Here is a 17,064-nt window from a genome sequence, read left to right on the forward strand (position 1 = left end):
TCTGCACTGCATATGGATTCTTTCACAGCTGAGCCATCAGGGAAATCTAGACCACCTTAGTTGGAGGTTAAATAGCAAGGGAGAGTTCTAGGGTGGACCTTGGACCACTGGAATGGTTGGATGTTACACCATAAGGGCAGTGAAGCTGCTGTGGGAGGGTGAGAGGTGAAAGTACAGGACAAGGCTGGATGTTAGACTGCAGGTCAAGGGCATGACCACAGTGGAAAGTTTAGAGGTTAGACCATAACAGAAGGGCTTGAGGTTAGACTACAGCAGAAAGCTGGAGACTGGCTAGAGGTGAGAACCCAGATAGAGTGAAGTGGGTCACCCATGTAGAAGAGAGGGTGGCTGCAGGGGGAGGGCCGTGGTCAGGGGAGCAGTGGGAGGGTGCAGATAGGTCATGGGGATAGATCCAGGCTGGGCTATAGGGAAGGGACAGAGTCAGAGTGAGGAAGGAAAGATCCAAGTGTGGGCAACTGAGGGAGGCCAGAGGGATGGGGGTGACAGATGCTGCAGCTAAGTCCCCTTTGCTTTGAGCCCCAAGCCCACCTCCTTCTTGACCAACAGGAACCACACACTGCCCTCCATGCCCAGAAGGGGGCCTGGAGCCAAGACTCCCTTGCTCAAAGGTAGGCTCAGGCTCCAGAGCTCCCTCTCCCGATACCCTCCTAATTTTCTACAGGTTGAGATCATGGTTTATATTTGTTTTGAATCATTATTCATAAGAGAATCTCAGCTTATAGTGGTTGCATTTATTTACTTGATACTACTAATTAAAAGGCTGAAATATAATTGCTAATGAAATAAACACAAATTCAAATAATCTACTAATCTAAGGAAACCAATGTAATTTTATAGTTATTAGTCAATTTCTATTTTAATATCTTACACGTTTTTCAAGTATCTTATCTACGATTTCAATATATTCTGCAGTACAGTTTCCCCACCAGCTTACACAACATCTTTACTGATAAATATTAAAAATTATGGTAACAAAATATTTTTACTAGGAACCTCAAAAACTATTTCCAATATGTATTTCTCTTTAAACCAAAAAATGCCCTTATTACCAGCTGGTTTTACCAAATAAATTTATCAGAAAAAGGAAGGTTTTTGATGCTTGATGCTTAATTATTGATAAGTCAAGCATACTAAACATCAGTAAATATACAGAATGTTTGAAAAATTCAGCTAAACATGAACTAATAGGCAATTTATTAACTACATTCATTTCAAATATACATGGAATTTTTTTCAATGGTAATGGACCAAACTATAAAACATGTCTCAACAAATATTGGGAATGGAAAAAAAAAAAGTTGTGAAGTTGGTAATCTAAATATTAGTCTGGGAAAAAACCTCATTTACAACTTACTTTATAATTAACTAAGTTGTAATAATTACTTAAATAATTAATTACTTATAATTAAGTAATTACTATATAATTACAACTTGCTTTATAATTTGCTGGCCTATTTATTAGGCCAGCAAAAGTCGCTCAGTCGTGTCCAACTCTTTGCAACCCCTGGCACTATATATAGTCCATGGACTTCTCCAGGCTAGAATACTGGAGTAGGTAGCCATTCTCTTCTCCGAGGATCTTCCAAACCCAGGGATTGAACCCAGGTCTCCCACACTGAAGGTGCATTTTTTACCAGATGAGTCACCAGAGAAACCCAAGAATACTGGAGTGGGTAGCCTATCCCCCCTCCAGCGAGACCGTCCCAACCCAGGAATCAAACTGGGGTCCCCTGCATTGCAGGTGGATACTTTACCAGCTGAGCTACCAGGAAAGCTACACCCTATAAAATATCCATCAAGTGGTACTGGGATTGTAATACTATTATAATGTCATGTTCTTCTCTTAGAGTAAACCTAAGTCAATTTCACTATTGCCAGTAAAGACTTCACTTCTGCCTTTGTTTTGAATCTTTCGTTCTTGAGGCAGCTCTATATTGTTTTTATCATGAAGTGATCTTTGTCTCACATTGAAATTGCTTATGAACAATTTTAGCTCACTAATAACTAATGTGAGAATAGTTCATGAGACATACAGATAGATAATTTATTTTCTGCAAAAATCTGTCAATAAAGAAATGTAAAACTGAGAAAAGAGAAAAGCAATTCAAACACTATGACCAAGTGTATTTTCTCCAAGATTAGACTAATATTATTCTATCTTTTTTAAAGAATAAAAAAGTTTTTAAAGGATTCTAGAAAGATTTCTGGGGGTTTCTTAGGTGGTGCAGTGGCAAAGAATCCTCCTGCCAATGCAGGTGATGCAGGTTCGATCCCTGGGTTGGAAAGATCCCCTGGAGAAGGAAATGGCAACTCACTCCAGTGTTCTTGCCTGGAAAATCCCATCAACAGAGTTGCCTGGTGGGTTACTAGTCCATGGGGTCGCAAAGAGTAAGACACTACTGAGCATGCCCACCGCAGCAGAAAGATTTCGGAAGTAATACACCTAAATATTACAGTTGTTAAATCTGGGAAATGAGAACTTAAGCTTTGTACCTTTCTACATTTTAAAAATTTCTCCAAATCAATTTTAGAAAAAAAGTAACTCAAAAATGAATTTCAACAGATAGAAGCATAAAGCTTAGAGTTAGAGAAAGAAAAAGATTCAAGAAAAACACAATTATATTTTAAGAAATGAGTACTTGTTTAATAAAATATTCAGTCTAAATGTAAGCACTGCTACAAAATTAACATTAAATCTTGAGAAATTTATACTTCTATCTAACTATTCTTAGCATTACTAAAGTCTGAGATTGTGAAATCTGGAGGAAACACAATGTGAAGTATAACATGCTTGAAAATGTTGGGTTTTTTAAGTTTAAATAAATTAAATAATTTATAATCTAAAAAATCTAAAAATATAGAAACTGGAATCTACTTTAAAAGACAAGCAAAGTTAGAAATGACAAAATATTAAGTGAGAAGGAAAAGAAGTTATTTATATAAAAACAGATTCTTGGGCCAGACTTTTGGGTTGGAATCCTAACCTGACCTAGTCAACCTAAACCTAGACAAAGTGCGTAACCACTCTGTAACTGACTACCCTCTTCTATAAAATAATGATAATAAAATTGACCTCAGAGAGTTATTATAGAAGTTTAATGATTTAATATGTGAAACTGCTTAAAACAGAGACAGACACTAATACACACTAAGTTCTAGATATGTATTTTTTTTTCATAAACCTGAATTAAGTATTCATTGTCCAGCTTCACTGACAAAAGCTTAACTTTCTGGGACTCTACTACTGAGACCTTGAAACCTGAATCCTGGAGAAGAATCATGTAACTTGTCTCTATTTCATAGATAAGGTACTGAAGCTTAAACAATTAAACAATTTGGCTCACATCATATTACTAGTAAATAATGTCACGACAGGACTACCTATGCATATCTTAATCACTGCTATACCCACAAATAAACAACTGGTGGGTGGACAAACAAATGGATAAATGTAGCAATCAGTCAAACAAATAGAAACTCTGGGGTAGCCACTGATCCTGGAAAAGCAGACTGATTCTGTTTGGTTAAACTTCTTACAGAAAGGCTAAAAAGATGCTTACTTTTATGTAATAATTTAAATTACTGTAGTGATTAAACATGTTATTCAGAGACTAAGACTACACATTCCCATATTCATAAAATGTAATAAGTAGCTATCATAACATGCTGCAAGAAATAAAAGAATTTTTCCAACTAATGATAGTATTAATTCAATTATATACATCAACAGAAAGGAGTTAAGTAGGGACTCTGAATATAAAAACATATTTGACTATGTGAATATATTGTCTGTGGATTACAATAATTAAAACAAAATAATAAATCCACTATGATGCCTAATTCATAAAGAGGAAAAAACCAATTCATTCTCCCCATCTAACTCCCCCATTAGAGTGACACAAAAAAGAATTCTTGCACTTCCTTCCAAGGTCAATTTTGGGTTCACAGTCTCCTTCTATGGGTTAAAAGACAGCACAGAAGTCCATTCATTTTGATACTTGGCAAAACTAATACAATTATGTAAAGTTTAAAAATAAAATAAAATTAAAAATTACAAAAAAAAAGACAGCACAGAACATATATATTTAAATTCTTCCTCTAATAATCTCAGCCCCAAAAGAAGTATAAAAGTGAAAAAGTATGAATTGTGTCATTAAGTCTCTATGTTGAATCTAAAGGCAAAACTTAATTAATATAAACAAATTCTCTCTGATAAATCTCACTGTATTTTTATTATTAGAAAATTACCTGTAAAAAAATTCTTCTGTGCAAAGATGAAGTGGTAGGTGGCTTTATAAACCTCTAATTCACACTGCCATGTCTGTGGCATGTTCCATATTCGGGGGTAGCTGGCATTGATGTGAAACTGCAAGCCAAATGTTAAGCAAAATGTTAGACGTTAAAACATGACATTGTGTAAACAGCATTAGAAATGAACTCACACAAACAGGTAATTAAAACTTATTTTCCTACTGAGTTGAACACAGGGTCCTATACAGATTTTCAAATTGCTGTGGCTAAAGGTCAGTACCCATGGTTACATCCAGCTCATGAAATACTAAGCCATGATGTGGCCAAAAAAGTTTAAGAACAAATCAGGCTACAGTTTTGATACTGTAGCTAAACAAAGAGAGTAACCTCATTAATTCTTCTTTAAACTTAATCTGTTAAGTGTGAGGCTCAGGGTCAAGGAGGATAGAGTGCAATGCACCCTGTCACACAGAAGTTTGGCCACCAGTGCCTCCTGGCTTCTCATTTGACAGCACAGTAGTTATAAATCTGACATGGTGCTTTATGATATATTTCACCTGCCAAGACTTGGCAATTCTCCAAAGGCAAGAGCTGCCTGACCAGGAATAGCATTATTGCACAGTACCATTTATCAGCAATAGCTCAGAAATTCATTAAAATGCTAAATATGTCAGTTTAACACATATTTATAGTACTCAATATATTCTTGGAAAACTGTAAAATTTTCCTCTTAATTTACGTATATCGTGTAAATGTGCTTGTTTAGATAAACAATTAAGGACCTAATGATACCATCTAATATAAAACAATCCTCTCTGAATATAAGTTATTCCACACAGTAAATTTGGTTATTATTGTTATCCCTGAAAAAAAATAACAATCAGATTGATTAATGAGTTCCTGGCCTGCAATTTTTAATCATGAGTGTTTCCACATTAATTCTGTTTCTAATGTGGTGCAATTTAGGGTATCAATAAGATTTTCTTCCTTGTACTTTATTCATCAAGTAAAAAGGACAGTGAACTATTAACCTTGAGAAAGAATCTGATGGGGCCAGGAAACATACAGTAAAATTTTATCTAATTATTTACAGCATAGGAGAGTGTCTAGCCATACAATGAAATTTAAAAAAAAATTTCTAACAACTTCTCAAATTTTTTTTTAATTTTATTTTTAAACTTTACAATATTGTATTGGTTTTGCCAAACATTAAAATGAATCCGCCACAGGTATACAACTTCTCAAATTTTTAAAGGCCAAAAACCCATGTGTTGCTGCCTTATATTCATTTCCCCTAAAAGAAGAGCAATAGGGAGAGGCCAAAAGGAATCCAAAGCATTGAGAATCTACTCTTCTTCCCAAAAATATGGGCAAGAGCACCTGGTGGTTCCTGAATAAGAAGACAGATCATTTGATGACTTGACCATTAAAATTTTATATTAAAAAATAAAACCCAAATTTGTATTTTATAGGTATATGTGTATCATCATATACATTAGACTTACTGCTAACATTTCCGCTTCTAAGAGAGTCCGGTATTGCATGCTGGTAGTGGCATCAACATGTAAGAGCTGTCCTTTAATCGCAGGGGTATAACCTAAAATAGGTGAAAACATAAAAAATAAGAACCTAAAAAAATAGATAATTAAAATTTTCAGAAACTGGAAACCAATTCCCCCACCACCCAAAGAAGGAATTCCTGAAAATTGGTGATTAGTTACTATTTAAATACACTTCCAATAATGTGGACTATGCTATCTAATCCATAACCTTTCTCATTTTGGACAGCTCTGATGAGAAAAAAAAGTTCCATTTTCATATAATATCTATCCTGATCTTGCTTTTTAATGCCAAACTACAAGTCTATTTTCTAAATGATTAATAAGCAAGTTTTTAAGACTGCTCCCATGACTTTTTTTTCCCCATTAACTCAAGGGTACATATATTCATCATTTTCAACTACTCATTATATAGTGACAGTTTCTGAACAACAGCTATTCCTTACATAATGACAGTTATCAAACAACTTTTCTGAATAAAAGCAGAAAAGTTCAGAGTATTTCACTTCTTTTTTTGATGGACTGTCCTCCTATGAACACTAAAACTATGATCATTATTATATGGTTAATTCAACATGCATCCCACTCTGGGCATTTTTTCCCCCAAACATCGGAATCTTTTGGGGAAGTTTTAAATGTTTTATTCTGTTATTATCTAAGACTTCAGTCTATTTTTCTCTCTGAAGATACTCATCTTAAAAGCCATCTAACCTTTACCAGGCTTCCTGGTGACTCACTGGTAAAGAATCCTCCTGTCAATGCAGGAGATGTGGGTTCGATCCCTGGGTCAGAAAGATCCTCTGGAGAAGGAAATGGCAACTCACACCAGTATTCTTGCCTGGGGAATTCCATGGACAGAGGAGCCTGGCAGGCTATAGTCCACGGGGTTGCAAAAGAGTTGGACATGACCAAGCAACTAAACAACAACTTTACCAAGAATCTGACTGGGTTTTCCTTAGACCTTTAGCTCATGTAGTTCCACAGTCACTGTGCTGTGGCACTTCCCATGAATTCATGATAGGTCAAGATGATGATGTCTCAGTCCTCAGATGGCCCCTTTACCCCTGTGCACCAATAACTGTACCCCTAAAAAATATGTACAAATATTATCCTATTTGCATCATCAGTTTAAAAAAGGCAAAAGCACTCCCTTAACTGAACTATTCTCAATTTTATGCAACACCCAACTGTCTTTCCCCTACAGAATTACCTATATGTCAGTAATTAAGGCTATCCTAAAAGATGCTACTTTCCAACCGACTACTCTGAATCCTAGAGAATCTCAATATCTACTTTAAGATTTAGTATGATTATTCTTTTAAAAGTAACTAAGATAAGGTTTAGTTCTTCACTATAATAGCTCTAAAGTTAAAGGGAAAAGATACTACCTCATTTTCAGTCACTTTTTCGATTAATTATCTAAGCAGGCAGACTCAACTGCTATCTTTTTAACACAAACTAATAAATCTAGTCAACCCCTTTGCCTGCTTTCTTCTTATTGGAGAAACAAAATGAGTGACAGAAATAAGGAAAGAGAGCCAATCATATAAAAATTACTCTAGTCATGCTTCTGGGAAAGTGATAGAAACACTGCTAGACAGTAATTTAAAAATAAGGGTAAGCTGCTACTCTCCATACTCTCAAGAGTGAATAAAGCAGAATTTCAATTGTTATCAATTACAAATGTAATAAGAGAATAGGAAAAACAAAGAAAAATTAGGAAGACTATTTGACATTTTGATAAATTTAACAAAAAGTATTTAATGTTTAATGTTACTGGTTAATCTGTATCAGGGCCCAAATTTCAAATGCATAATGAACTTAGATTATCTTACCTCAGATGAAACTACAACTATCAGGGCATGATTTAATATGTTAAACATGAAATATTCTGCTTTCTTAAAGTTATGCTATTCAAAGAACAAGCTTACTCTCTGACAAAAGTCTACTAAAGATATAACTTAAAACAAAGCTTATTAGCTACTGAATCAATTTCTGCCCATGGACCATGTTTCATGTGCCAGATCTTGGGTTTGGTACCAGGTATACACTGGTAAAAAGAAATATACAGCACCTGCTTTTACAGAGCAATAGACTAGTAGGAAAAACATATGCTAAGCAAATTATGCACAATCTTACAAAAGAAAGGTATAAAGTACAATGACAGCACAAATAAGACCTAGCTTGAATAAAACAGTTTTTCTCTTCTCTCTAGGTGCATGAATAATTATATAGCATTTACTAAGGACACACATAGGACTTCCCTGGTGGCTCAGATGGTAAAGCGCCTGCCTACAATGTGGGAGACCTGGGTTCAATCCCTGGGTTGGGAAGATCCCCTGGAGAAGGAAATGGCAATCCACTCCAGTACTATTGCCTGGAAAATCCCATGGACAGAGGAGCCTTGTAGGCTACAGTCCATGGGGTCGCAAAGAGTCAAAAACGACTGAGCGACTTCACTTTCACTTTTCAAGGGCACATTAAAATATAACAGAAAACTGAAAGAGAAAACTCAATTAATTTTAGTCTAAGTAGATTAATAATTATTTATATATTAATTATGCCTATAATCACTTAAAAAGAAAAACACTCATTGTAGCTTACCATTTTCCTCAACCGTCATTGGAATATTAATTTCTAAATATGAACCAGCTCCAACATTTACATGTACAGCATTTGTTTCCTACCAAAAGAAAAAATTCATATGAGACATTATAATTATTCTCACATCTATACTTTTCAGTTATTAACGCAGACAAAAATCAATCATCAATCCAATGGCTCAGCAGAAAAGAAATCTGCCTGCAATATAGAAGACATGGGTTCGCTCGTAGTGTCAGGAAGATCACCTGGAGGAGGAAATGGAAAGCCACTCCAGTATTCTTGCCTGAAAAATTCCATGGACAGAGGACCCTGGGAAGCTATTGTACAAAGGACCACAAATAGTTGAACACAACTGAGCATAGCACACATACACAATATTAAATAGGGCTTCCCAGGTGGCTCAGTGGTAAAGACTCTGCCTGCCAAAGTTCAAGCCTTGGGTCGGGAAGATTCCCTAAAGAAAAAAATGGCAACCCACTCCAGTATTCTTGCCTGGAATATCCCATGGACAGAGGAGCCTAGCAGGCTACAGTCCATGGGATTGCGAAGAGTCAGGCACTGAGCCACAACAACAATATTAAATAGGTATTAAAAGTTCCTAAGAGCAAAAGTTCAAATTTATACCAAAAATACACTAAAACAATTTGGCTAGATTCAAAGGAGAAGAAGAAGGAGACTACAGTATCAAAGTCTATTTTCATTAATTCTTTCCAGTATTTGGCACTTAATGATGTAACATACATACTGGGGATAGGGGTCAGGCAAAGCTCACAGAAATGAATCCAAGTATAGCACTAGTCGGGTTTCCCATGTGGCACTAGGGTAAGGACTCACCTACCAATGCAGAAGACATAAGAAATGCGGGTTCAATCCCTGGGTAGGGAGGACACCCTGGAGGAGGGCAACCCACTCCAGTATTCTTGCCTGGAGAATTCCATGGACAGAGGAGCCTGGTAGGCTAAAGTCCACAGGGTCTCAAAGACTCAACCACAACTGGAAGCAACTTAGCACACACGCATGGGACTAATTACCAGAAAAACACTCTGGAAGATAATGGTCAAATTTTAAACATTACTTTCTACAATTTCAATAATTACCCTATTTTTGGTAAACAACAAGTCAATTGTAGCATCTGCAATAATATTCATTCGTAGTTCAAAAGCAAGGATCTGTCTTGGTCTCCCAGGCTGTGCAATTTCAGAAACTTTCAGAACTTGATAATCAGGAGGGAAGAAGAACTTCCATAGACAATCTCTAAATAAGGAGGAAGAAAGAATAATGACAAGTTATTCAAATGAAATTGCTTCTCATAAAAAAGACTAAAATCAGTATTATACTTTATACTGATATTATCATCGCTATCTCATTTAACAATTGGACATAAATTTCAAAAAAATAAGTCACAAAATAACACCTACTATAGTTTCCTTTCAGTAAAATGAAAGACTATTTTCTCCATTGTTTTCTATTTTCAGAGATCAATGAGCTTTGAGCACCTAATATACTGCTATAAAATAAGATGTGGGTAAGACCAAGTTTCGGAGAAGGCAATGGCATCCCACTCCAGTACTCTTGCCTGGAAAATCCCATGGATGGAGGAGCCTGGTAGGCTGCAGCAGCCCATGGGGTCGCTAAGAGTCGGACACGACTGAGCGACTTCACTTTGACTTTTCACTTTCACGCATTGGAGAAGGAAATGGCAATCCACTCCAGTGTTCTTGCCTGGAGAATCCCAGGGACGGCAGAGCCTGGTGGGCTGCCGTCTATGGGGTTGCACAGAGTCGGACACGACTGAAGCGACTTAGCAGCAGCAGCAGCAGCAAGACCCAGTTTACACTATTCAACCAATACTGTTGAGAAAGTAAAGACTTTCTACAAGTATATCAAATGTACAAATGGCAAATAAAGAGTTGAAGAAGAATGGTTTAATTAGAATCATTTTTGCTTTCTGGATAATTACTTAACCTTTCTGAGGATACCTGCCTGCTTCCTCACTTGTAAATGAGGTTTATCATAACCAGTCTCAGAGAATAGATCCAAGAATTAAATGACAACACACATCAAACACTTGGTAGTACATGGCACATAGAAAGAAATGTTATTCTATTATTTTTATAATCATTTTTAATCAATATTATAACAATAAGAGTCTAAAGAGAAACAGGTTTCTAAAAAGATGCAAGTGTTTGTAAGCTAGAGCTCTAATGTATTTGCCTCCCCTTATGTGACAAAAGATGAAAGAAATCAAGAAATTTTCAATTCAGACTCTTCTATGTAATTAAAAAATTAGCATGTTACTCATACATTCAGAAAAAGTATCAATTTGTGACTTTTAAAAGGAAAAGATGAGGAAGGAGTCATGAGTAACTGGAAATGCTGCTTGGAATGAACAGAGAAAAATTAGATGAACAGAACAAAATTTGCAAACTGATTGATTTTAGACTTTAATTTGCCATCATTAACGACATGAAAATTAAATTTATAAATGTTTTGGTGAAGACACACAAATATATATAACTAAGATATTAATGACAAAGAATCCATCTGATCATTAGATGATCAGGGACTATAAAATGGGCAGCAAGATATAATGAAAAGAGCAGTAGACTTGAAGGGTTGGTTTGAATCTTGGCTCCATATGGTACAGCTTCCTTATCTTGTCCAAATCACTGAACCTCTCTGCATCTCCATTCTTTCACAGGTATAATCAGTTCACCACACTTGTCCTAGTGTCTCTCACTGAGTTGTGAAAATATAAATGAGAGCACTTAAGTGCTAAGTTGCTTCAGTCTCTGCAACCCCATGGACTGTAATCCGCAAGGCTCTTCTTTCATGGAATTCTCCAGACAAGAATACTGGAGTGGGTTGTTCTGTTCTCCTCCAGGGGATCTTCCCAACCCAGAGACCAAACCCATGTCTCTAATGTCTCCTGCATTGGCAGGCTGATTCTTTACCACTAGCACCACCTGGAAAGCTCTGAAAGCACTTAAGTGAAAGCAATAAAAGGCCAGACAATGTCAGGAATATTAGCATTATTATAGTTTATCATTAAGGAGTTAAGTACAAATTTATAAAGTTTGGATTTTAACTGTCATGAAAACACTTGAAAAGCTGAATATCTTAAAGATTGAGAAAATCATATAAAAGTGATAGACATAAAAAATCTACAAACTAAATAAGGTCATGCCTTTTTAATCAGAGATTAAAAACTTCTCTGGTGGTCCAATGGTTAAGAATCCACCTTGTAATGCAGGGGACACAGGTTTGATCCCTGGTTGGGGATCAAAGACCCCACGTGCTCCAGGGGAACTGAACCCATTACCCACAATTAAGACCTGATGCAGCCAAATAAGTAAATATTAAAAAAAACAAAAACAAAAACAACAACTCACCATGCTGAGTAAACTATCCAATAATAAAACAGGTGAGATTTTCTCCTACATTTTTTACATGCTTAAATGTAAATGCTTAAAAAAACTGACCTAATTAACATTCTGGTAACAGTTCATATTTGTTTAGAAACTCAATATGGGGAAGGAGTAAAGGAAATGGCTACAGAAAAGGAAATGCACAATTTGAGTATGTAAGGGAGGAGATAAGTACTATTGCTACTCACAAAAGGAAACTAAACTCAAGTGATAAATTTTTCTCTTTCTTTTTAATAAATCTGAATGGTTCTATTAAGTTCAGGTTAAGAAATGTATTGCTGTTCTCTCCTAGCAGTGGCAGGACTAACTGAATGGAGTTGGTAAAGACAACTTTTTTTTTCACATCATCTTCAGTATCATTTCTCTATGACTATATACTAAAGGAATTTCAGCTTGGATTTTCATGTAAATATAGCCTAATACTTTTTCTTAATGCATTAAAATTAAATACAGCTTAAGAAGAATTGCACTTTATTCAAATGCTAAAATGCAAAAATATTTTATGTGTTTGTGTTAAAGCATTGCTTTAATTTTTTCCTTTCAAATATAACTGTTACTTAACGGAATGTAAAGCTCCTCACTTTCAACTATTCCACAGAAAAAGCATCATGGTTTAGTGTATGAAAAATTTTATCATAAAAGGAACATTTAAATCCAGTAATTTGAAAAATATTTGTTTCCTAACCTGAAATTTTAAGCTGTTTACTTTCAACTCTAAAAATCTAACCCAAAACTTAATTAGGTATTATATTAGTATATTCCAAGTTTTCAAACATACTTACTTACACATTTACCATTTAACTGTTATTTAAATAGCTACTTAAGGCAACTGGTATTCCTATACACGAGAGATAACAAGGTTAAAAGAATGTAGTACTTGACAAAGTATATAATTCTAATAATGCTAGGCAGAAATCACTTAAGTTAAAACTTAAGTTAAAAAGCGATCAATAGGGTGGGCCCTAGGCCAGTATGTCTGGCGTTCTTCTAAGAAGAGGAAATTTGGACACAGAGACCTATAAAACATATAAGAGGGTAGACTGTGTGAAGATACAGAATGACCATCTACAGCCCAAGGAAAGAGGCCTTGAACACATCCTTCCGTCACAGCCCTCAGAAGGAACCAATCCTGCCAACACCTTGGTCTCAGAATTCTAACCTTCAGAACTATGAGAAATTTCTGCTGTTTAAGCCACAAAGTTGGTGGTACTTTGTTATGGCAACCTTAGTAAAACTAACACAGTGCTTTTCTAAGTTCTTCATCTTAATAAAACTCTTTTGTTTCTTTTTTCCTAAACTGAACTTTTAGCTCTGAATCTCCATAATCCCAACAATCCTTGGTATATTCACTGATTAAATACAAAAGAAAAAACCAACCAACCAATAATATGCTGCTCATTCACCACTTTTCTAATGAATTAGCACCTCCTTTAGAGCAAACTTGCTTATACCAATTGTTCTACAAATTATTTGGATTAAAATGTTTAGTGATATTTTACCCTGCCATAATAAATTAGCTTATAAAAATACTGAACTAGTTTTTTAATAAAAATTATAGTATTATCCCAATACATTTGACTTAGTAGAAATGTAATTTAATCAAGTACCTCTGCCTATCAGCCCATGGCCCATAGTTGAAATCTGTTCCTTTACCACAAACTATATCCAATCCCCAACATGGAGGCAAGTCTTGTAATTTGCAATCTTCAGTGCTCATTTCTCCTTCAACATTTTCTTCTGTTTCTTCTGGAACAAGTCCTATATTGCAGAATATACAATATGAAGATAGCTACTTAACCATTAAAAGGTTTCCCTAGACCAACAGTTCTAAAAATTTTTTGACCTAAGAAATCCTTTACACTCTAAAAAATTATTGAGAACACCAAAGTGGGAATTTTTTTTGTATTATATCTATCATATTTTACTGACTTTGAAATTTGAATTGAGCAATATTTTAAAATTTATTTTTAAATAAAACTCATTACATGTTGACAAAACAAAAAGTCTAAGATTTACTGAAAATATGCAGGAAAAAACATTTTAATGAAAATATAAAACTTTAATTTTTACTTGAAATATTAAATAATTATTACTTTCTGAAACAAATTAATAAGAAACACTGGCATTGTTTTTATCTTGGCAAATCTCTTAAATATTCAGCTTAATAGAAAACAAGTGAATTCTCATAGTTGTTTCTGCATTTAATCTGTTACTCAAGGATCTGAAGAAAATCTAGCCTCATACAAATAGAAAAGGGAGGACTATTTCAACTGCTTTTTCAGATAATTTTGGATATTCTTTGACAGTACACCAAATTTCAGCAAGTGGTAATTTCTTAGAGAATACTTGCAATGTGGAATCTGAAATTAAATCCCTGAACTTTTCACATTCTGATACATTAAAATTTACTGATTGCCTTTGCACTTTGAATAAATCTTTTACAGACATCATGAATTGATCATTTGGAAAATATTGGTTCACTGAAATATGCATACTTTTCCCAAACAGACAAATTTCATTATTAAATATCTAAAAATTCATATTGTTAATATCACCGGTAGTCTCATCAGAAAAGTCGTCAAGCTCACAATGGCAGACTCAAATTTTCCAAAATTCAAATTTTCACATGAAAGCACAAAACTATAGTTTGTCTCTAGTTGCTCTTTGAAGCAAAACTGGTGTTCCTTGAAAACTGCAAACAATTCAGCTTGAAACTCAATCACACGGTGATTTTCCTCAAAACATCAGTGTACTCTGGTATGGGGCAGAAGTACATTATGTGTACTTATTTTAAGAAGTGAATATTTAAAAGTTTAGTCAACGGTCAAGACTTGATAAAAGAAAGACACAGTAAAGCATACTGACATTTGTTGTTATTGTGAATGTGTGGCAGTAAAAAAGAGATTACTGCTATAGTTTGGAGTCACTGCCTTTGATTCATGCTAAAGCATCAGCAGTTTTGTCCACCATAACTTTTGCATCATCAGTACAATATGACCAAAAAAAATGGCAAATAACGTCCTAATTCTGAAATACTCTGACGTCATAAACCTCCTGAAAGGTATGAAAAAGAGCATTAGGAAAATATGACTAAAAGTCCATTATTTAGCTACTTTATAAAACTGAGACCACCTGTGAAGTACTATAAATAGCTAGACTTCAATCCTTAAACTTTAAGCCTCAAATTTAACTTAGTGTGATTTTTTTTCCCCTAAGTCAGCATGAACTACTTTAACTATCACCACATTCTCTAATGGCTTTCACTCACGGTCATTTGTATTCACAATTTCTGAAGTGTACTTGCAAAAATGGAATCTGAAGGAATGATTTCTATACTGTTCTTTTTTGATATGAAATACTGAAGTATTAATATTCAACTTTGGACAAATGACACAGGTATTTTTTAGGTAGGCATTCTTACATGCACATTTACCATTACTGATGCTTATTTATATCCTAAGTAAAGATACTTAAATAATAGTACATACCAGCATTTCATAGGAGAAACAGAACTATAGCTATAAAACATATTTTAAAAAATAATACCTGGCTCATCCATGTAATAGTAGATGTCAACATCATTTGACTGCATCACCACAAAACCTTCTCCCATTAATCTTGGTGGTCTACACAAAGGAAGGAAGAAGGCAAACTAAGTACATCTCCAGAATATAAAATGTTTGGTATTTTAATTAACGATGGTAATAGGTAAAAGCAAAAAAGAAAAAAGAAAACTAAAAAGCAATCAAGTGTAGCATCTTGAAAAGGGAAAACATCTTTCACATTTACAATAAATTGTTCCATAACTGCTTTCTATATTAGACTATTTAAAAAGTAGGCATTGAAAAATTTTTGATCAGTAAATTGGTTTAAGAAAGAAAAAAATGTTTGGCATTTTGTTTTGAATAAGAGAAATCAATTTAAAACAAAGTCTAATTAAATACAATGAAAAACAATGTTCACTGGAATAGAATAATCATATTCTATGATAAGTTTAAAATTAGACTTCGAATTCAACCAACTTATAATAATAATACTATAAAACTGATTGAGAAATATCACCTTATATACTGTAAAACAAAGTATAACCTTTCAGAAACATTAAATAAAAAAATCTTTTGTCATTTTCAACAACTTTATATTACGTATTTCCAAGAATATTTAGTTGATCAACTTGAAATAAATCGAAATAAATTTAAAGCACACATCTTGAACTCATTCTGGAATGAGTGTTTCTGTGCCATCAAACAATTTCCCACTTTACTTACTTTAATTTAACAACCTTTATCTTGGTCATATACCACTATATCTTCCTTCCATATCAAAATTAACATCTAAATCATTAGATAATATAGCACATACAAATTCAACAGTCTTCTTCTAAATGTATACTAAATCATAAAGTTTAGCATTCAATTTCATCATACTACCTCCATACTTACTTTTGAAGAGTGAACTCTTCTTACAGAAACAGTGGGATACTTTTTCACTTTACTCTCTAGTAATTTTCACAAAACCCAGGATTTATTTTTTCAGTATTACAACTTGTACCCATAAATACAGAACAGTGTGCATAGCATACATTTCAAGATACTTAGCAAATTCAGTGATCTGAAGAGTGAAACCAGGTAGATCCACAGCCTCCCTGGTACACAAGCAGAGAAAATGACTGTGTCACTCTAGCCAAGCCCTAGAAAATCTAATCGCAAGCTATTCAAAAGCTGCAACTAAAAAGGAATAATCATGCTTCTCATAACCTCAAACTTTATATTGCCTACACACAAAGCTAAAAATTGAGACAGCAGAAACTCATCATATGAGTACTTACATTATACAAATTTAACCACAGAGATTCCTTCACAAAAAACAACAGAGATTGAGAATAATAAAAATTACAAGAGCCCTAATATAGCTCATAAGCATATGGACTGGAGTCAGATGGGATTTATGTGTCTGCTGTTAACTGAGGGTTGCAGTCCTCTAGAAAGGAAGCATCCCACCACAATGAGACGACTCTAGTGTGCATCATTACAACATGTCCCCTAAATGCAAGCAGCTACTTCACTGAAGAAAAGGAAATCTGGAAAGCTAGGTGGAAAACTGACTGGGACTTAAATGTCAAGCAAGCCCCAAAACTGTCTTAACTTCATCAGTTTTCCGAGATTAATTCTGATTTTGTTTTCAACTTTTCATTAACTCAA

The 17,064-nt window shown here is 34.5% G+C and overlaps 1 protein-coding gene across 7 annotated transcripts in view; it reads right to left on the reverse strand.

The window, feature by feature from the left end:
* Positions 1 to 17,064, reverse strand: part of BLTP1 (bridge-like lipid transfer protein family member 1) — a 194,990-nt gene that overhangs the window by 144,187 nt on the left and 33,739 nt on the right. For all 7 annotated transcript variants that reach the window (XM_061384265.1, XM_061384270.1, XM_061384269.1 and 4 more), the window contains exons 10-15: positions 15,410 to 15,489; positions 13,471 to 13,621; positions 9,533 to 9,689; positions 8,436 to 8,514; positions 5,778 to 5,869; positions 4,270 to 4,387 (exon numbers count right to left, since the gene is read on the reverse strand). In XM_061384265.1, the coding sequence (XP_061240249.1) occupies positions 4,270 to 4,387; positions 5,778 to 5,869; positions 8,436 to 8,514; positions 9,533 to 9,689; positions 13,471 to 13,621; positions 15,410 to 15,489 (677 nt within the window). The remainder of the gene's footprint in view (positions 1 to 4,269; positions 4,388 to 5,777; positions 5,870 to 8,435; positions 8,515 to 9,532; positions 9,690 to 13,470; positions 13,622 to 15,409; positions 15,490 to 17,064) is intronic.

This window comes from Bos javanicus, chromosome 17, assembly GCF_032452875.1.
Source record: "Bos javanicus breed banteng chromosome 17, ARS-OSU_banteng_1.0, whole genome shotgun sequence".
NCBI lineage: Eukaryota > Metazoa > Chordata > Mammalia > Artiodactyla > Bovidae > Bos > Bos javanicus.